Genomic DNA, 22,153 nt, shown 5'->3' on the forward strand with positions numbered 1-22,153 from the left:
TCAACTTAAAGATGGGAGAGGCCACGAATGACCTCTGGTTTGCAGTCAGAATGGGAAGCATTTTTGGAAATCTTTGCTTGAGGACTAGAACTCAATTATGACAGTGAAAGGATTACTTTTAAATAGAAAAAAAAAAAAAACATATACTTCATCATACAGCGAAAATTCTAGAGACCTCAGTACCCCCAAAAGACTTGAGAAAAATACTGGGCCTGCCTTAGGACAAGCTAGCAAGCAGAACAGTGACAAATCAATTCACAATCAAGAGAATGGGCACAAAAGCTACTGTGTTCATCACTGGATCTGATTTAAAGAGGCAGAAAAAAAGCAAATTTCAATCAGCTTAAGTTCACATCTTTTTTTATCATTGTGACAATTGTAAGCATAATTCTCCTATTTACCAGTAAGTCAAACAACTGCGTAGTTCTGATGAAAATTTTGTTTTCAGTAATTCAAAATAAGTTTCCAAATAAAGAGCCTGCTTCCCCCATTCCCACTCCCCCTGCTTGTGTTCCCTCTCTCTGTCTTGCTCTCTGTCAAATAAATAAATAAAACCTTTTAAAAAAATAATAATAAAGAGGCTATGTAGGTTAGATAGTCTTCTAAACGGAACTCTTTCAGTAGTCAAATAAATGTGAAGGCCACAAAAATATTATAATTTTGAAATTTGTTTTCCAATCATAAAATGTAAAGACAGCACTGAAAAGTAGAACCATAAACTATGATGATTACTCAGCTATAAATTATCAGTATTATTGTTTTAACTTCTTCACATCACCCTGGCCAACCCCTCAACTCCCATTGGTCTCTCTGACCTCTACTTTATTAGGTCAAAATAGTAGTTATTTCAAATGACAAAGCTGAAAGGGCCCAATTTTATCTAAGTGTGCAATACCTCCCCCCATCCCCCCTGTGCAGGGCTCTCCCTGACAGCATCCTTGGAAGAGGAGCCATTTAGCCTCCAAGGAACACCTGCTATGAGAGACAGTTTACAAAGCAAACCAATCCAGGATGAAGCAGCACCACTAGAAAGTTTTACCTTCCTGGGGCACCTGGGTGGCCCAGTGGGTTAAAGCCTCTGCCTTCGGCTCAGGTCATGATCTCAGGGTCCTGGGATCGAGCCCCACATTGGGCTCTCTGCTCAGCAGGGAGCCCGCTTCCTCCTCTCTCTCTGCCTGCTGCTCTGCCTACTTGTGATCTCCCTCTGTCAAATAAATAAATAAAATCTTAAAAAAAAAAAAAAAGTTTTACCTTCCTGGGAGGAGCATCTGCTCACCTTTCCCTTCTACACATTAATCACAATTCTATCAAGTACAGCTCATCGAGAACATATCCACAAGCTCATGGCAGTCCTTGCATGAGAACCAATGGGGACAGAAGCACTGAAGCAGGCACGGCCTGTGGGGAATCCAAAAGCACATTCCATTCTTCAAGAGCTTCACAACCAGGTGTGAATAGTACACAAGACAGATGAAGCACGCAATGTAAAGCTTACACAAAGTATCTTAGAAAAATGTAGAGTAAGCAGAAAAATAGCAGAGAGCACTGCCGTGGGTTCGATGAGCAGAGCAGTTTCTATGGGTAAAGTTAAGTGAACAGCAAAGCCAGCTATGGAAGTTCATAATGCAGGACAGGTAGGTACACTGGAAGGTTACATTAGGGCCAGATTGTTAAGAAAAAAATACCAAGGTATACGGAGAGTAAATATAATATCCTTGAAAGATAGGCAGGGGGTCGACATCTGCTGTAGCGGAAAAGAAGGCATGAGAGACTTCTCATAAGTGAGGAGCACGATGACTTCAAGACTTAAGAAAGATGAGTGGTCTGTATTTTACGAAGTAAGACTACACAGTTAAAAGAATGAAATGTAATACAGGGAAGGAACATAAGGGCCTAGACTGGAGTGGGGGAAATTTGGGAAACTTTTAAAAGAAAGATGACTAAAGGGTTGAAAAATTCAATGAGGTACCCCAAACTTCAGAATGGCAACAGTTAAAGCTGACTGGATGACAAGACTGAAGTTGGGGGGAGGAGAGAAAGGCAGCTCTTATACAGTCAAGAACATCCACATTCACTTCCTTATTGCCTTCTGTCACTCATATGCAGGCCCTTCCCCTTTCCCCCACCCACGGTGTGGTATGGGCAGGGAGAGAAAGAAAGAACCACTAGAGCATAGAAGCAGTAGGGAGAACAGCATTTCAAGAAGAAATTGGGGTAGTGACCAGTATGAAGTGCTCAAAGGGAGATGAGCAGAAGACTTTCCAAAGAGTAGTGTAATTCACAAAGAGGAGGCTAGTGTGACCCAGGGAATACAACACAATCGGCATTTTTAAAAAGTGAAATCATATTTGTTAGCCTCTAGTAAGGCAGACATTCAATCCTCTACCTACAAACTTTGAATCTACAAACTTAAAAGTTTCCACGGATGTAAATCAAAGAAAACCAAGTAGATTCTGCCTGCCACCACTGGATAAAAGAAGTCATGCCTTGTATGATGTGTCAAGAAATACTTCTTTATATTTTTGAATGATTTCCAGTGAAAAAATGGTTCGTTTGAATGGTATTAGTTTTAATTACCAAAATAACTTACTGATAGGAATTACCTCAGTCCTAACCACAGGTTAATATGCTTTACTGATAATACAAATGGTCTTTATTTCTTTTTTAAAAAGACTTTAATTTATTTGAGAGAGAGAGAGAGAGAGAGCACGTACGGACAAGTGGGCGCGGAGGGACAGAGAGAGAGGGAAAAGCAGACTCCCTGCTGAGCAGGGAGCCTGTCTTGGGGCTCAATCCCAAGACTCTGGGATCATGATCTGAGCCAAAGGCCAACTTTGAGCCACCTAGGTACCCCGGTCCTTTATTTCTCCCAGAAGAAAATGTGCCCTGGGATAGCTGGGTGGCTCAGTCAGTTAAGCATCGGACTCTTGTTTTCAGCTCAGGTCCTGATCTCAGGGTTGTGAGATGGAGCCTCATGTCCCCCCAGGCTCCCTGCTCAGCAGGGAGTCTTCCTGGGATTCTCTCCCTCTCCCTCTGCCCCCCACCCTGCTGCACTCTCTCTCTTTCAAATAAGAAAATCTTAAAAAAAAAAAAAAAAAAAAAAAAAGGAAGAAAATGTGCCCTGAAGACAGCCTCATTCCTTCCTTAAAATAAAAATCATTTCAACAACCGGGATAAAAGTACCTTTTAAGCCATTAAGAAAATATTTTCTATCCTGTCTTTACAATAGGGATATTTATTAGCTTAGCACTTCAAAATAATATTCCAAAATAGGTGATAGACTTGGAAAATCATCTCATGTAGGAATACAGACAAGCTCTCTGCTAATCTCCTCAAATACCAAAATCCATTTTGTGTTACAACAGCTAAAGTTGGTCCAGGGAAATTAATACTACTGTACAAATCAATATCTTGCCCCAAATAAAATAGGCAAGAAAGACTTTCACTAAAGCATCAAACATAATAGGCATTGATATAATTAACTATTTTAGTCATATCTAGCCAGGTGGTTTCTCTTGCCTCATGGGCCAATGAGAAAGACTGAAACTCTGATTATTGTCCTACAAAATACTAGATACTTCTCAAAACTAAAAGCTATTTCTCGAGGGCTCATCTTATTATATACCTTAAGTCACTCCTGTTCGTGATAACTGGTACATATCAAGGAGATAGATAGATAGATAGATAGATAGATATAGAACTGGAAAACACAATTTACCCTCCTCCTTTTTTTTTTAAAGATTTTATTTATTTATTTGAGAGACAGAGAGCAAGAAAGAGCATGAACAGTGGGGAGGGGCAGAGGGAGAGGGAGAAATAGAGGGGCAGGCAGAAGCAGATACCCCACTGAGCAGGGAGCCCGACAAGGGGCTCGATCCCAGGACCCCAGGGTCATGTTCTGAGCCAAAGGCAGACACTTAACCAACTGAGCCACCCAGGCGCCCCTTCCCCTCCTCTTCTAACCAAGTACTAATCTTCCCAATTGGAGGGACTTGTGGATACATTAATGAGATTAAGCAAGACTCTATGATGAGGTTTTCTTGATCCAAGCTAAAATACCCATCATAAACTAACTTATATAATAGGTTCTCAGCAGATACTTTTAGGAGTATCCAAATTCAAAAATTCAAAAAGACTTACTCAGTTTTCATCATATCTATAACAAAGTGTGAGGCCAAAACTTACTGAAAGTATTAAATATTATATATGTAAATAACTTTACTCTCCAGTGGAAGCAATATTTAAAAGATGACTATCATATATGTAAGTTAGGCTTATAGGAACAAACCGTATAACCAGCAATTTGAAATCTTCCACACCTATACAAATAGGATTTTTATTTTTGCATCTTTTCAGTGGCCAAAAATATGCTATAATAATCTTCTCTTCCCTTACTAAATTCAACAAGAGAAAGATTATATATTTCCAAAGAATCATCATCATTTTTCAAATATCTAGTCAATTACAGGAGTGAGGGATATATTTTTTTTAATGATTTTGAGTGTACGAAGTCACAGAAATGATGCCTTTCTTTGTGGAGCAAATGATACCTTTCAAACAGCAAAGCATAAAGCATGTTTCTCCACTTGCATTTCTACCACTTACAGGAATTTATTTGCTTTTGTATTAAAAGAGAAATGCATATCAAGTGAGATTTTTATTTCTATCAATCATAGTTACACTTGTCACTATTTTGATAAGACTATGTCATAACTCACCAGGGGGAAGAGACAAGTTGATAAGTACTTTAAGAAACCACTAATATCTAGAACTAGACTTTTAGAATAAAAAGCCTCATCCATTTACTCACTTCTGAGGGTCAAGAAAAGATAGGACCGACATGGAAAGATGGTCAGCACAATGGCTGTCCTCCTCCAAGAGACTTTCTCCATTTCATAAGGATGACTCCATCTACTCGACAAGCTTTCCTTCTCTATCCATTACCTTACAAAAAAAAAAAAAAAAAAGGTCTCTTATATGCCAGATACGATGCAAAGTATCCTATATAACATATATCTCAATTCTGCAACCTTACAAAATAATCATCCCTACTTTTAAAATGGAAAATTTGTGGGTCAGAAAGATAAGGAAATTTGCTTAATATCAATCACACAGCTACAAAGAGGTAGAGCTGGGAATGAGCTAGTTCTTGCCAACACCAAAGTCACTCTACCTTCTGGTATTGTCATTATCCTGGCAATTCGACCCTAGAACTATTTCCATAATGCATCAACTTTTCCTAAAAAGGATATACACCACATACCTAGGCTTCCAGGTAGAGAAACCAAGTAACAAACATACATCTGAAGTAAGCCAAAATCTTTCAGTCAAACAACTTTTATTTACAAACCCATGTATTATCTCTTTTACATCATTGTAACAACTCTGCAGCTGAAATAGGAATTATACTATTCCTGTTTTATAAATGTGGAAACTGAAACTTTCCAGTATCTGGTATACAGTAAATGCAACTATTTGTTAAATGATTAAGCATCAAACAGGCTAAGTGACCTCTCCAAACCAGTGGCAGAACAGGTTTCAAACCCAGGACTCTCAATTATAAAACCAATGGCCTGTACAACAAAAGCAAAAACTGTCTCCATAAACTACTGTCATCATATACTGAAGTTACATACAAAACTAAGCACAGTTATAAAAAAAGAGGTAGGCAGATAACTTGCTCACTTAATAGTCAGACTTTTAACCTGCTCTTGATAGTGTAACAGTGCAATTATTAGCATCAGAAGACCACAAGAACTGGAAGCTAGTGGTGCCAACTCATTACTTAAGTGCACTCAGTTTCAGTATCACTGGATGGACAATCTACAGATGACCCCTCCCTGCACCAAATGTATTCAAACACTTATCACTCACTGATTCTCTCATCCAAACATTTGTCAGGAAGTGTCTACTATGTACCAGGAACACATTCCAAATAGTCTTGTCTTCCCAGAACTCTGCAGAAGAGGTCTTTATCCCCATTTGATGTGTGAGAAAATGGAAACTCAGAAAGGTTAAATACTTTGCCAAGTGAAGTGGTCAAACTAGGAGTCACTTCCAAATTACATGAATACAAGTACATGTACACATAGGGGCACCTTCTGTATTCCTACATAAACAGTGGTCTACCACTCTCCAACAGGACTGAATAAGAGCAAAAAACACAAACTTACCTTGTTCAAAACATGCATGTTACTATTAAAAGTCCTTTCACATACGCACAGGAAAAAAAACTGGGAGAACATATATTAAAATGTTATCAGCAGTGGGGATATGAAGCTTTTTATTTTCTTTATGCTTTTCTGTATCATGAAAGCATACTCCTTTCAGGACTCAAAAAAACGTTAGGAAAACTTTCGTTTTAACATTTGAAGTTACTACAACTGCTGGCTATGACCTACCCTGCCACATACAGAGAATATTTTTAACTTAGCAAACTGGGGGCCCACTGGGGTAAATTAGATACTGGCACACTACATCACTCTGAGCAGGAGCAACTGGGCCAGGGCTGAGGAGATAATTACTTCCAGTAACACTATTAGGAAGTTCTACCTTATTGGGTCAGTTCTGCAATTTTTTTTAAATAAAATAAAGCAGAGAAAAAGGAAGGAAGGGAGAGAGAAGAGAAGAGAAGGGAAAAGGAAAGAAAAGAAAAAAGAAAAGAAAGAGGGAGGGAGGGGAGGATCAGCAAACAGCATACACAGTAAGAAAATAAGCACAACTTTGCAAAATGTGTTTCAGGTGCATGACTTAATCTTCTCCAACACACTTTATTCACGGTTATGACAACCATGCTGTCCTCCTGGCTGGTCCATGAATATGCTTGGGACACTCCCACATTTGAGACTCAGCCCCTGCCTGGAAGCCTTCTTCCTCAATAAATCCAACTGACTGACTCCCTCACTTACTTTAAGGCTCATCTTTGTGATACTTACCAACTATAACTCCCCTAAGCATTCCTGATCATCCTTACTCTAGCTCTACCTTTTCTTTTTTCCATACACTTAACAAAATTATTATGAAGCGCTTAACCTGTATAAGGTATTGTATGAGAAACTAAGATCTAAGAATAAGAAAATGCGATACTTTCTGTTCTACAATATCACAGAAGTGTGCAAATAATAACACCTCCTAGGAGTCGGACATAATACTGGTATTGGGCCTCAGGAGTTTATAGGCAAGATACAGTAGCAGATCCAAGACTGGAGCCCCTGTTTCTGACTCCTAAACTGAATACTCTTTCTAAAAAGCTTTCTCTTTAGCCAATATACTTTCAAGTTATCATCAGGGGAAAGGTTATTCAAATCTTCTGGAAGATATCCTAAGACTAGAGCAGAGGCACAATTAAATAATACACTGAATGATTTCTGAAACAAGTTAAGTAAAACATGCTTTTAAAACGTAACACAATTTTTACAATTCTAAAACAAAATTAGGGTCTCTAAAACTGTTCATTCAAAGATTAAAACAACAAATAACCAAGTACTGTGTGACACTGCAATACCTCTGTTCATTGTGGGCAGATCACAAGACTTCCTATGAGACTCAGTATCCATTCTTACAGTAAAAACTGGTGCCATCTAGAAAGCCTGAGGAATGAGCCAGTTTTCTAGAAAATTATTTTTACTACCAAAAAAAAAAAAAAAAAAAGTAGCTCCTCTTTATTCTTAGCGCTTTCAGAATGTGAAGTCATTACAGTGTGTGCTTGTCATCAGGCCACTGAGCTTCTACTGCACTTGGGCCAGAACCACAGTAATAGAATTCAAAGGAACTGAGAACGTCCATATCTATTTTCTTGGAATAAGCCCAAATCACACCAGTTATCTGATCCTTGAAATAGTTATTTTAAGCAAAGAGACAGACTTCAATGTGGTACAGTCATTTTCCCTCTACATTCTCCAAAACTTCAAATACAACAAAACAGCTGAATGGCAGGCATGTAAATACGCAAGTATCTTGTCCAAAGGAATGACAAATGTTAACTCCATTTAATATAAGTACTAGATATTAGTCTGTCTTCATGAGCTCATCTAGTTTCTGGCCATTTTGAAGCAGGCAGGGGAGTCACATTAATTTGTGAATTTATCAAATCAGAAGATTAAGCTGCTTCATGAAGCTCCTTCTGATACCTGAAACAAACAACAGCTACCAACAGACTCTTTTTACAGGTAATTGTACTAACTAAAATGTATTACTCAATAAAATGCCCCTAAAGCATCATTTCTAAAGATGTCCCCCCCCCACCAAAAAAGGGATTTTACCACAAACTGCAGCTCTTTATTCCAAGGTCAGAATCACATTCCATCAGAATGCCCACTAGATTCTCAAAACAGTCTATTCAATCTTACCCAATTTTCATCTGAAAAACTAAGGCCTCAATAAAGAAAATGACTTGCCTTAAGTGACCTTGTGAACAAGTGGAAGAATCAATACTAGCACATAAACTCTTACTTTCTAGTTTTAACTACTATTCTCTGGTGCCTTCTTAAATCTGCTAACAAGCAGCCAAAAGCCAAATCCGTGCTCACTGATAAGATTACTGACATTTCCCAGATTATTGTTGGAGAGGAAAAGACATAGGTTCCTCAAAAGCCTTGAAACACTATTTGAGGCATTTTCCTCACTCTTTATTTCAGTTTGTCTTGGTTTCTGAGACCGACTTCAAGAGCAAGATCTGACCAGCACTATCCAATAGCACTTTCTGCAATAATGGAAATATTCCATAATTTGCATTGTTCAGGATAGTAGCCATTAGGCACTTGTGACTTTTGAGCACTTCAAATGTGACTACTGTGGCCGAGGAGTGGAATTTATACTTTTTTATTTAATTTTAATGAATTTTTAAAATTTTATTTCTTTATCTGGAAGAAGAGAGAGCATGAGTGGGGGTGGGGAGGGGTGGCAAAAGGAGAGGGAGAAGCAGGCTCCCCACTGAGCCGGGAGCTATGAGATGCTGATCCCAGGATCCTAAGACCATGAACTGAGCCAAAGGCAGATGCTTAACTGAACGATCCACCAGGTGCCCCTTTAACTTTAATTTACAGCACAACTCTAGACAATTAATACCTTCTGTCATTATTACTGCATGTGATCCACTCATGGTTCTTACATCCCTTCTTGCCTAAAACTCAAGCAAGACACTAACGGTCGAGTACCACAATAAAGCTCCAATTCATTTCTTCCAGAATCAAAAACTCTTCTAATTCCTAAAGAACGAACTTTTTCTAAAATCTCTTAAATCCAATTACCAACCTTACCACTACTAGACTGTGATAATCTTAATGAAGAAACGGGAAAGGTATTGGCACTCTACTATTCATTCACTCAGCAGTTGTTTTTTTTTTTAGCAAATACTACTAGAATGTTCGAGATGATTTCCTTCTTCTCTTTCATTGCTTTTCTCTATTAGTAACGTTCATGTCTACTAACTCACATGACTAAGAGTTAAATGTAATGCTCAAGGTTCTACACAATGACTAAATCACGTTATCTGGAGGATCACAGAGATCTTGACCACAGTATTTGATTCAACGGAATCAAAACAGTTAGAATTTGATTTCAGTCTTTACAATAACATAACCACGACCCGAGATCCACAACATTACAGAAGAGACTTTTGGAAAAGTAGCATTTTCCCTCCCTCCTGAATGGAGTAATTGGAAGACAGGTTAGAATCCACTAATGACCATGATTTTATTTCAGCTGAGGTAATAATGAGTTGTTCTAAAGGAAACTGCTGAAGGGTTTTGCCAACTTCTTTAGGGCCAATTCTGACATCTGGCCATGTCAGCAAGACAGAGAGCAAGACTTCTTTAAAAACAAAACACCACAGGTATTCAATTCAAGTAAGAGATCTATTAAGTTATTGAAAGGCACAACCCTTTCTATTCATTCCATTGGGGGCTGAAAATCAACCCATCAATTTAACCCTTCCAGGCCCTACTCAGCTTTCCTCAAGAAGACTTCTCTGATTCGCCCACTGAGAAGTAATCTTTTTCAAACATCTGCAGCTGTACTTCCCCTACGTTAACGGTCATATATGAAGCAGCTATGTACACTGTTAAAGTGCAGACTGAATCAGCCAGGGACGGGTTGAGGACATTGGAAGAAACCCACAGTTGATGCAGATGTCTAGGCTTTACAAACACACTTCTAGTTGCAAGATCTATAAACCACTTCCACAAATACCTTAAGGGCACCTATCACTTTCCTTTTGGAATTTTAACTATTTACATATATATCTTCTCTCCCCAAGTGAATTATAAATTTCTAGGAAGTATGATATGCATCTCAATTTTATTTTTCTCTTCCACAGCAGATAGCAAACAGGCATTCAAATAACAGGAAGAAAGAATAATACCAATGATATAAAGTTACTGCAGCCAGGGCCACAGATAATTCCTCTATAGGGAATCAAGGACAAGCTAAAGATCAGTAAATGCTATGAAAAGCCAAACTTTTTAATCACTTCCTTGGCTAAGAGTACAGCAATGGGCAGTATCAGAAAAGCTGTGACCAAAGCATGCTATTCCTTGCACTGGATCAGAGTGAGGAGACACAGACCTGCAACCTGTTAAAAAGTCAGATTTTTTAAGAAGATAGCCAATTACATATTAAATATATTAATTAGGGAAGATACAGAAATATCCTTTCTGGAAAAAAAAATATACTATACAAAGAATCCTTGAATCACTGAATCCAATGTGCTTACCTTATACACTAAAAAATTTAGTTGGGTGATTTATCTAAGGTTACGATGTTAAGTACATGCAAGAGACAGAATGTGTACAGAGATACTGGATATTAAATCCAGAATTCTTTGCACTCTGCTACCTCTTGAACAGACGTTAAACCAATCAACAAAGGAGTAACACTCTTCATTGTTCCTAAACTGTATCTTGTGAGTGTATCTATTCTGAATTACTAGAGGAAATAAGAGTAAAAACAACTTCTTGAAAATGGGACAAATAACATGAACACATACACAGAGAATAATAAATGGTCAATAAATACAAAAAATATTCAGATTAGGTTGCAATGAAAGAAATGTAAATAAAAATCAGATGCCAATTTTGGTCTACTAAATTGGCAGAGATTACAAGAACAGTCACTATTGATTAGAGTGTGAGGACTCCACATACTCCTACATTGTTGGTAGGTATACACATAAGAACAACTTTTCAGCAGGGCAATTTGGTACAATGTACCAGAAATCCTAAAGAATAGACTTATCATGTGAACCCAGAAATATAATTCTAGAAAAGTATCCTGAGGATGTATTTGGAGATTTGCAGTAAACATCTTGCATATATCTTTCGTACATTTTTTTCTGTGAAAAATTGGAAATAACCAATAATCTAAATAAATGTCTTAACAAAAGATGAAGTAAATTAAAGTGCATCTAAAGGCTAAGTTATTATAAGGCTATTAAAAATCACGGTGAGTACAGAAAAAAATTTTTAAAGATTTATTTTAGAGACAGAACGTGCACAAGGGAGCAGGGGGGAGGGACAGAGGGAGAAGGAGAGAATCTTCAACAGATTCCCTAGTGAAATCAGACTGGGGAGGGGGAGGAGCAGGGATCAACCCCAGGACCCTGAGATCATTACCTGAGCCAAATCAAGAGCTGGCTGCTTAACCAACTGAGCCACTCAGGCGCCCCTAGAAAATAGTTTTCAATAACTGCAGCAATCAGACATCTTCTCCAAGATTTTTATAAGTTTAACCCACGAGAAATATTATGCAATTCTGAGATGGTAGTATATTCTCATGCCTCTCAATCTAGGTGCATCATAGAATCAACTAAAGAAATAATGAGTTAAGAACTCGAATGCAAATGGCCTTTACCCATAAAAAACTCTATCACATTCATATTAAAAAACAATCAAATCAAAATGCATTGAGATACCATTTCTCACCAATCACACTGACAAACACCCTATCTGTCCATATCATACCTTAACAAGGATATATGGAAATCCTGTTACAATGTTGGTAAAATCACTAGCAAAAACATGTATGCACCAGATAATCTTTGCAGAACTATTTGCTACAGCAGAATAACGGAACTAAGAGTGGATCTGGTACATCTACCGAAGGAAGCAATAAGCGGTTTAAGAAGAAATAAGGAATATTTCTATCCTGATCTCTAGGATACACTTTTTTTAAAATTTTTTATTTAAATTCTAGTTAGTTAACATACAGTATAAATTACGTTAAGGCGTACAACCTAGTGATTAACATTTACATACACTTTAAAGTTGAAAAAGAAAAAAAAGTAAATTATAATAAGCTACGGTTTACCAAAGGGGAGGGAGAAACATACACACACATACAAACAGACTGCTGAATCTTTTAAAAAATAATTTTAAAGTTTCTTACATTAGGAGGGATAAGAACATACAGAGAGGAATAGAAGATAGTTTCGTCCAAATAGTTTGCTTTATGGATTTAGTTTTGGAAGCAGTAAATTTTACATAATTATACACTAGAAGGTAAGTTTTTGAAAACTAAAAAATGAAAGCTAAATGAAACAAACTATATCAAACTATACACTGAGTTGTGGTTGAGACCACATAAATTTAATTACAAATTTATAGGAAACACAAGAAACAGAGAAAAAGAAAACCACACACAGGGATACCATCAGCAATATCCAAATATGGAAAATTCTGAATGATAGAGGATCTAGTTCCTCAACAATAAATTAAAAAATGAGGGGGTCTGGGTGGCTCAGTCCATTAGGCATCCCACTCCTGATTTCAAATCAGGTCATAATCTCAGGGTCCTGAGATTGGGCCCAGCATGGCTCAATGCTAGGCATGAAGCCTGCTTAAGATTCTCTCTCTCTCTCTAGCTCTTCCCCTTTCCTGTGCCCTGCCAACCGCACCCCACTCTGCCCATCACTGCCTTCTCAAAAAAAAAAAAAAAAAAAAAAAAAGCACACACAACTGGAAGCAATTTCCCAATCCAAGTATTTCATACACACTGCTGTCTCCAGCATTTGAATCATCCACAAAACATGAAGAACAAATATGAAAACTAAAGGACATTTAGTTTGCCTTATATATTCATATATTCAAATATGAAATATATATGAAATCCCAGGAAAAAAGTTACTACATTGAGCTTGTGTGTTTAGTTACCCATCCCAGAAAGGCTTTTTAAGCATTAGAGTGCTACAATCCAAAATGTTTCTGAGATCAGGAAAAAGAAAAATATTTTACTAGGAAGTCTAAAGATTATATGCTTCAGCTATTATCTTATGAACACGACTAACTCTGAACACTCTGAACAGATTTAGTTCTTTAGGGCTGAGGTACAGTTTGCCTGGAAAAAAAAAAAAGTACTGTAGTAAGAGAACATATGGCTTTTTAGTGCAGGCCATTTGAGGGAAAAATGATGACCTCAGCTAGGTGGGAACTTGGATATTCGATGACTGTATGTGGGAGGGAGTAACTTGAAGTCTGAGAGGGGAAGTTGGAGGGAGGAGGAAGAAAGTACATTGGGAAGATAAAGGATATATTTTTAAACAGGTGGGATGCTGATGAAGCAGGTTCCATCACTAGGACAGAATTACCAGTTAGATAGCTCAAGTAGTGATTAAACAGATGTTTTATAAATATTTGCTAACTAATCTAGGATAATTAAAACTGCTTTGGTAAACGCTGTTCAAACTGAATCTAGCTTGACTTGTAATTCTGGTTTATTAAACCTTTTCTTGGGCTTTATTTTCAAGTCCATTAACTTTATAAGTATTCTCTAAAATGTCTTCTAAGTTTCTATTCCTCTATGTTTACTTAAATATACAAATTGTTAATCAGATTTTAGAATTATTAGGGGGAAAATCTTTTTATATTTAAATAGATTTATAGGTTTTCTATAAAAAGTATGAATTATTTGAAAATAAATACTTTCTCCTTCTTAAACTAAGTTCTATAAGCAAATACCATTCCGGGGAAGTACATCTGATGTAGTTTTCCTATTCAGTATTTCAACTTTTCTAATGTCTTAGGATTTTTGTCCTTTGTTTTTTTGGTTGATTTTATTTTTGTTTTTGATTTTTTGTAACCTAAAAGTAATTTCTATCAGACAACTCACAAGTGAGAGCATTTTACCATTTTACAGATAGGGAAAAGATTAATATCTAGTATCTTTAAAGTGAGAGTCGTCTTTAATAACAATGAATTTTATTCCAGTACTTCTAAAAGGAAGAGAAGCAGCACAGTGTATTAATGCAATTACCAAAAAGAACTCTCTACAGAATATTTAATTCTATAGAAAATTCACTGCTGTACAAGAAATGGCAGTAAGACACTTGATCATTTAATATGACATGTGTATATTCAACTCTTAGTTCTCAAAAGTACTTTGACATCCCCTTTAGTTTTTCATAGTGCTTTTTCTCTGAGAAGACCCAAATACTGTATATGGCTTTTAAAAAGGACTTGCAAATCAAAAAGAAAAAATGGAGAGAGGGAAAGAAAGGTGGAGGGGGGTGAAGGGGGAGAGAGAAATTAAGAATTTCAAATACAAATATTAAGTGTAACGTGCTATGGTGGAATAAGCACTGCAAGTCAAGAAACGGGCTTCAAGTCCCGGTTCTGCCAGTAACCAGCTAGCTATACAAGTCACCTAATTATGAGTCACTGAATTATGCTTTTTAAATTATTTTAAAAAAAAAAAAGTAAGTTTGACCTAATGTTCATCTTAAATTCGGTTTTCCAAACCTACCACAATTAAAGTATTTTCAAATATTGTATGATAACAGCTCGATTAAAGGTACGTCATTTTGCCATATGGAGTCCGTCCTTCACTTTTTTCTCAATTTGACCAGCAGCCTGAATTACTTAGGCTGTACATTCCAGGTGTACTTTGGAGGAAGAGGGACTGGGTTCCTTTACACGATGGGATGGAGCCAAGCAGGTGAGGAAGTTTAGGAATGAGTGCAAATATATGCAGAAAACCTGGTCATTCTTAAATCAGGAGCACTGACAATTCTGCTTAAATTTCGGAGAGGGGGATGTGTGACAAATCCGAGGGAGGCCTTGAGCTGAGGTTTTCAGATAGGCACTGTCTCCACCCTTCAAACCTTTATTCCCCGGGTGGACTCCAAATCTGCCTCCAGTTCCGGGTTCCCAACCAATCGCATCAAGCCACAACAGAGGGCTCTGCCAACCCGGGCACCGTTTCAGAGCTCTGGCGTGAGATTCACAGGACCCCAGCACCTGTCGGCCTTCCCAAAGGGAGGGGGTGGGAGGGAACAGGTCTGTCTCCCGTCCTTTTCAATTCAAGCTACTAGCAGGTCCATGAGCCCTCGAGCCTGAAACAACCTCCGTTAGTCTGGGGGAAGGGAGAGCTCCTCGCCCGTGACCCTCCCACGTATCCCTCTCCCAAGGCTAATTTCTCCAGTTTCCAGGTCCCAACCTCCGACCGTGGTTTCTCAGGCCTCGGGTACCGCGGGCCTGGGAAGCGTACAGACGGATGCAAAGAGTGAAGGCAGCGGGGGAGGGTGCACTCCTCGCTACCGGAGGAAAAAATAGGAAGGCAAGGGTGGAGGCAGCTGTGCTCCCCCTTAAAGAGGGCGTGAGGCCGTCCGAGAGTCGGTCGAAGGGTCTGTCATTCCTTCACTCACTCACCAGGAGCAGCAGGGAGCATCTGAGGTCGGGTAAGGATAGGAAGACGGCAGGATTCATGGTAACGCCGGGGTTCGCGGCTGGGACTGGGCAGGGTTGGGTTGGGTTAGGAAAGGGCTGGGCTCCGGGAGCCGGCGGCAGCGGACGATCCTCCCGGCAGCGGCACCTCGTCCTCTGGACCCGGAGCTCCAGCGGCGAACACCCGGGACAACTTCCAGAGAGGCCTCGCACGCCCTCACTTCCGGGTCCTGCCCACCTCGGAGCATATTGGGAAATGTAGTCCTGCACCCCTCTCACTGAGTACGTCATCGGACATCCAGAACTTCTTTCCCATCAGGCTCTCGTCCCAGGTCCACCGACTCCTCCGCGCGCGGGGTCCTGTGGGATGGAAAGGGCGGAGGACGACAAACCTCTGTTTTTAGAGGATGGGAACTACAATTCCCAGAGGGAAGTGCGGTCGAGCGCCTCGGGCGGCCTTCGGAGGGGTTCGTCTAGTTTCAGCACGCTGGGGTCTCTCCCAGCCGGATGTAGTGTACAGTCCTGGCGGGAGGGGCGGCCCACTGCGGGGTCGTGCCTCCTGGAGCCGCCCCCGGGACGTGAGTCCTGGAGGAGGCGAGGGTGAGTAGGAAGGGGCCTGGCTGGGGAAACTCCCGATCGATCTGCATCATTGCCTTGGCCCCTGACTGAGACTCCAGGCCCCCTTGGCCTGGGCTCTGGCCTGATCCTTCATCACTAGCCTCCTCGCCTGTTGCCTCTTCTTTCTGCGCTAATTACTGCATTATAAAATCGGGCCACCTCTCAGGGCCTCAGTTGAATGAGTCGATGACTTCTCCTCCCTAATTTAATTGTCTCTGGGCTTGTGTAGGGAGTAGATGTGGGATAATATGGGAAAGCACATTGTAAACTGAAAAGCTCAGTGCGACTGTGATTACTACTAATGCATGGATCGCTCCTACAGGATAATTACGGAATTCATTAGCCAAGCAATTGAGGATCTTAATCTGGCCCTAGTTAGCTGCCCAGCCTCATCTGCAAACACCGAGCCAGGTCCACGTGTCCCCGGTATTAACCACACAAGTACTAAGTACTTGGGAGGCATTCTGCTTTTTTGAGGTTCTCCCTACTCCTTGCCTGTACTCTAGCTTTCCTGCTGCCATGGAATGGATTTGGTCCTTTCTCTATCTGGAATGCCATCTCAAGTGTCGCCATCTCTGAGAACTTCCCAAAAAACCAACCCTTTAGTCCTGATCAGAAAGACTTTTCCTTCGCTTGTGACTGCTGCACCACTATTTTTGTACAGTTATAATTATTAAAGCATTTATTACACTGGCTGGTTTTATGATTAGTTAATGGTATCTGTAATTTTATAGCACTTTATAACTGACAAAGCGGTTTTACTATTCATCTATAAAAATTATTTACTAAAAAAAAAAGCACCGTTTGTGTGTGTGTGTGTGTGTGTGTGTGTGTGTATAAATATATTTGGGATTTTTCTTGAGCTAGTAAAGGGCCCTAGAGAACTTTCCCCGAGTGGCAAAATTAGATAGTGGTAGAACCAAGACTTTTAGTTAGGTCTCTCTCTTCTAGTCTTGTGTTTTTTGTTTTGTTTTGTTTTTTGGGTTTTTTTGTAAAGATTTTATTTATTTATTTGACAGACAGATCACAAGTAGGGATAGAGGCAGGCAGAGAGAGAGGAGGAAGCAGGCTCCCCGCTGAGCAGAGAGCCTGATGTGGGGCTCAATCCCAGGACCCTGAGATCATGACCTGAGCTGAAGGCAAAGGCTTCAACCCACTGAGCCACCCAGGCACCCCTAGTCTTGTGTTCTTATCTCTAGACCACTTCACTACCTCTCTGACAGAAGATACAGAAATGGAGAATTTAAAAAGAGCAGATGCTCATGAGTATGACCTCTTTAGTCCAAGAAATTAAGCTTTGATCCTGCTCGCCCTCTGGACTTAGCACTCAGCCTATGACTTTTCACTGGACAAATATTGACTGATACCAGCTATGTACCTGTTACTGTGCTAAGTGCTAATAATTATGGGGTGAAATGTATATAACTGAGATCAAACTTTCGTGTATTTTTCAAAGGGTATGAAGAGGTTTTGGGGGGGATTATGATATGCCTAAAACTCTGATCACCTAGAATCTGAATTGACATGTATTAGAGTTCAGAACAGCGCCTAGCACATAGCACTCAACCTACTGAATGAATCAATGTAGTCTACCTTTTTCATTGCTCATATTTTACAGAAAATCAGAGAGCTGAGGTAGCCTGAGGGCACGCTGCTTATTATTAACAGAATCAGGCCTATAGCCCTCCAATTCCTCCTTTCCTGTGTTTCCACCTCCCAGTTTTACAGCTTCTTTCAAGTCACTTCAGCATAATCCTGCCTGCGACAGTGGTTTTTCTGACATGACAGAAGTGTCTCACAAAGCCCATATTTTCTGCCAGCATGTTAACTCAAATTGTCAGCAAAATAAAGACAGGAAGAGCTGACCTTTACCAAAATTAAGAAAACACTCTGACTTTAAGGCAGAATTTGAACCAATAATCCTTGTCAATGACAACACAAGTACTAACTCATCACTGGTGATAAATTTCTCCTACAAAGCTCCCAGATCCTCGGAAGTCAGAGATTGGAGTGACATTTTTTGGTGAAATCAGAAGAGGGCTTTTCTGCCCTTTTAAAGGCAGCTGTTAACTAGCTGATTAGCTGCTGCTTTCTTTAGATATGCGTGTATGCTCCAGTTTGCCACAGCATGACTCCTTTTGTTTCTTACCCTTTTTACCCTCCTGGTAGGTAAAGCCTGGTCCTTGCAGGCATTCAACTTTGATACGGTTTCTTACCTTTAGGAAGGAAGTTTAACATCATTGATGGAACAACCCCTTTTTCATTCCCATCAGGTGTTTGAATTCTTCATGCTGCGTTTCTGACATAATCCAGCCTCTGCTACAACAGCCTTGTGCTGGAGAGCTCACGGTTTCTATGCAGCTAATGCATTTCTAGAAGGTTCTAGCAAACCATATCAGACTACCAGTCAGAACAAAATTTTCCCAATGAAATATGGTTAACTCTAATGATGTAATTTTCCAAGCGAAATCCTAAAGTCAAGAGGCATAAGGAGAGACAAATAAAAATTCTTCCTTTCATCAGCAGGAGAGAAAAAAGTACTATTTATTTATTTTTTCTTAGAAGTATGCACATTTTAGCGCTTAAATCTAATTGATTTTGACCTGATGATGTGGCTTGTTCATCATCCTTATTCCCAACATCAGTTCTGATGGTTAGTATTATGTGGCATCAAATCAGAAGTCACTGTGGCTTGGGGCACCTGGGAGGCTTAGTCCCTTAAGCATCTGCCTTCAGCTCCAGGTCCTGGGATCCAGCCCTGTGTCAGGCTCCCTGCTCAGCAGGAAGTCTGCTTCTCCCTCTCCTTCTGTGATCCCTCTTGCTCTCACTCTCTCTCCAATAAATAAATAAATATATATATTGAAAGAAAAAGTCTCTGTGGCTTTTGAGCCCTATGCCTAAGGTTAAATACTGAGCCTCCCTTTTTTTTTTTTTTTTTTTTCCCCTCAGATAACCCCTGATACTGAGGTGCCTGGGTAGCTCAGTCATTGTGTGTCTGCCTTTGGCTTGGATCATGATCCTGGGGTCCTAGGATCAAGCTCCACATTAGGCTCCCTGCTCAGGGGGAAACCTGCTTCTCCATCTCCCACTCCCCTGCTGTGTTCCCTCTCTCACTATCTCTCTCTCTGTCAAATAAATAAATAGAATCTTTAAAAAACAAAAAAAGATAACCCCCGGCAAGAGTCTCAGGAGCATCCAGCCCTCTCATTTTACAGATGAGCAACTTGTACAAAGGGTCATCTAATTTGCCACAATATGGCAATTCTAGATAGGACCAGAACTGCAGACTTTTTGAATCCTTGTCAAATATTTCTCTTTTTTTAAGATTTTATTTATTTGAGAGAGAGTGAGAGCAGAGCAGTGGGGAGCAGCAGAGGAAGAGGGAGAAGCAGACACCCCACCACACAGGGAGCCCGATATGTGGGGCTTCATCCCAGAACTCTGAAATCATGACCTGAACTGAAGGCAGACACTTAACCGAATGAGCGACCCAGACAACCCCCTCATCAAATACTTCTATTCAGCCATATTTATAATATACCCACTTGGGACTGACGAGACAGCTTTCAGACATGTTTTCTGCATCTAGTCATGTTTAAATCATTGTTTCAGGGTGCTCCATTTGTTGAGAAGACTATGAACAGGTCAGAGAACTTGTTCCTTCCTGGCTCCTCATTAGCATCTCAAGTTCATGCTGCTGCTATTAATGGAGATAAGGGCACTCTCCACAGGCTCATCATAGGTGAGTTGTCCCCATGAATACAGAAACGTTAAAAATAACTCTGTCCGAAGGGAGTATGTTAATCTTAGTTTTAACTGCACTGTACTCACATTTTAATGGCAATGTATCATTATTTATATTTCATTCCAGAAGTTGAACAAGAAAGTAATTAAGTCCTGAAACTTAAGAATATGGATTAGGATTAGGTGAAAGGTACTTGAGAAATATCTGTGTGCTTGACACTGAATCTGGCTATGTACTCCAAGGTGCTAAGAGAATTAATTCATCTTTATAGTAACAGAAATCTAGAATGAGATAGTGGATAATGATCTTTTGTATATACCCAAAGTACTAAAGCTTACAAATAACTTAAATTGTAATGATTTAAAATTGACTCAGTGTTCTCCCTATCATTGATTCAAATTGATTCAACGTTCTCCCTATAATATATAAACAGAGAGAGAGGCCTGGTATTAAAGTTCTAGAGGGAGAGAACCAACTGAGTAGGAGAGAGAGTATTCAAGGATAAAAGTGGGTAAGAATTTTTTAGATGTAGAAAATCACATTTCTACCTGTGCAGAAGTCATTAGTCTTTATTTCAAGAAAAGAAATAAAAACGTATATTGTTTTTAATCTTTTTACACACCAGTGTCTAGTGACATGATTGACAACTTGGGGCTTTAAAATAAAAGTCCACACTACTTAAATTTCCATACTGGTTCAATCAGAATTCATTTTTGTCCTACATTCCCAGTTTCTCTAAAATCTCCTATCCATGCACCCTAACCTCTGGCTAGGCTTTCCATTCCCCCAAATGTCATGAATTTTGTCTTACTTTTCTCTCTATATATCTGTCTCCTCTCCTCTTTTCTATCTCCCACCTTCTTATCCTCTTCTCTGCTACACTCCTACTTATCTTTTTTTTTTTTTTAAGATTTTATTTATTTATTTGACAGACAGAGATCACAAGTAGGCAAAGAGGCAGGCAGAGAGAGAATAAGGGAAGCAGGCTCCCTGCGGAGCAGAGAGCCCGATGCGGGGCTCCATCCCAGGACCCTGGGATCATGACCTGAGCCGAAGGCTGAGGCTTCAACCCACTGAGCCAACCAGGCGCCCCTCCTACTTATCTTTAAAGACAAAATTCTTTTACTACATACTGTGCGAAGGTTTCTCTTCTCTATCAGAAACATTATCTCCTGATACCTCGGCTTCAAATTAGCTCCCTGCATTCACAGTTACTCCTTGGAGCGGGATATCTTCAGTAAACTCTGAGTCAGTCATTCAAACATTCCACCATTCAGTTGAAACTCTCTTACTTCCAGTTCACCTACTGATGAGAACAATAGTTTTTTTTTGTTTTTTTTTTTAAGATTTTATTTATTTATTTGACAGAGAGAGACACAGCGAGAGAGGGAACACAACACGGGGAGTGGGAGAGGGAGAAGCAGGCTTCCCGCCGAGCAGGAAGCCCCATATTGGCCTCAATCCCAGGACTCTGGGATCTTGACCTGAGCTGAAGGCAACTGAGCCACCCAGGCGCCCAAGGGAACAATAGTTTTTCAAGGGGCACCTGGGTGGCTCAGTCAGTTAAGTGTCTGCCTTCAGCTCAGGTCATGATCTCGGGGTCCTGGTATGGAGCCCCATGTGAGGCTCCCTGCTCAGCTGGGAGCCTGCTTCTCCCTCTCCTCCCCACTTGTGCTCGCTCACTATCTCCATCGCTGTCCCCATCTCTCTCAAATAAATAAATAAAATCTTTTAAAAAAATTGTTTTCAAGTCACTGAGACTAGCAATCCATTATCTTCTGTAGTTTTGAATACGCATCTCTTTCTGTCTTTACTTTCCCCGCCATTCAGCCCTGATTCCGTGATCCACTACTAAAATTCTTACCTTAGAGAAATCATCTTTTCTCCTCACCGGTGGCACCTGGCTGCTGAAATCTGAACCACGGACAGACCTAATCCATAAACCTCTGCCAACCCCTGAACAATTTAACTGGTCGCAAATACCGTAACGTGGTTACCTACTTCAAGTGGGCAGTCCGCACTGGCCATTCATCACACCACACTTCTCCGTAAAGAGTATTTCGTACCTTCTCATTCCGCTGAAACCTCTGACCGCCAGTTCTCCCTCCTTCCATTCTCATCTAATGCTTTATGTTCC

General features: G+C 39.9%; 2 protein-coding genes across 3 annotated transcripts in view; one reads left to right on the forward strand and one right to left on the reverse strand.

Annotated features, from left to right (window-relative positions):
- Positions 1-15,959, reverse strand: part of ERP44 (endoplasmic reticulum protein 44) — a 92,722-nt gene extending 76,763 nt beyond the window's left edge. The window contains exon 1 of the mRNA XM_032860708.1: positions 15,639-15,959. Coding sequence (XP_032716599.1) covers positions 15,639-15,944 — 306 coding nt within the window. The 5' untranslated portion in view covers positions 15,945-15,959. The remainder of the gene's footprint in view (positions 1-15,638) is intronic.
- A 1-nt stretch (position 15,960) lies between these two features.
- The window catches only part of INVS (inversin), a 171,357-nt gene continuing 165,164 nt past the window's right edge, over positions 15,961-22,153 (forward strand). The window contains exons 1-2 of one of the 2 annotated variants that reach the window (XM_032860706.1): positions 15,961-16,253; positions 19,884-20,013. In XM_032860706.1, the coding sequence (XP_032716597.1) occupies positions 19,908-20,013 (106 nt within the window). In that variant the 5' untranslated portion in view covers positions 15,961-16,253; positions 19,884-19,907. The remainder of the gene's footprint in view (positions 16,254-19,883; positions 20,014-22,153) is intronic. The other variant, XM_032860707.1, reaches the window with a different exon arrangement.

Source organism: Lontra canadensis, unplaced genomic scaffold (genome assembly GCF_010015895.1).
Source record: "Lontra canadensis isolate GAN:19392208 unplaced genomic scaffold, GSC_riverotter_1.0 scaffold19, whole genome shotgun sequence".
Classification (NCBI taxonomy): domain Eukaryota; kingdom Metazoa; phylum Chordata; class Mammalia; order Carnivora; family Mustelidae; genus Lontra; species Lontra canadensis.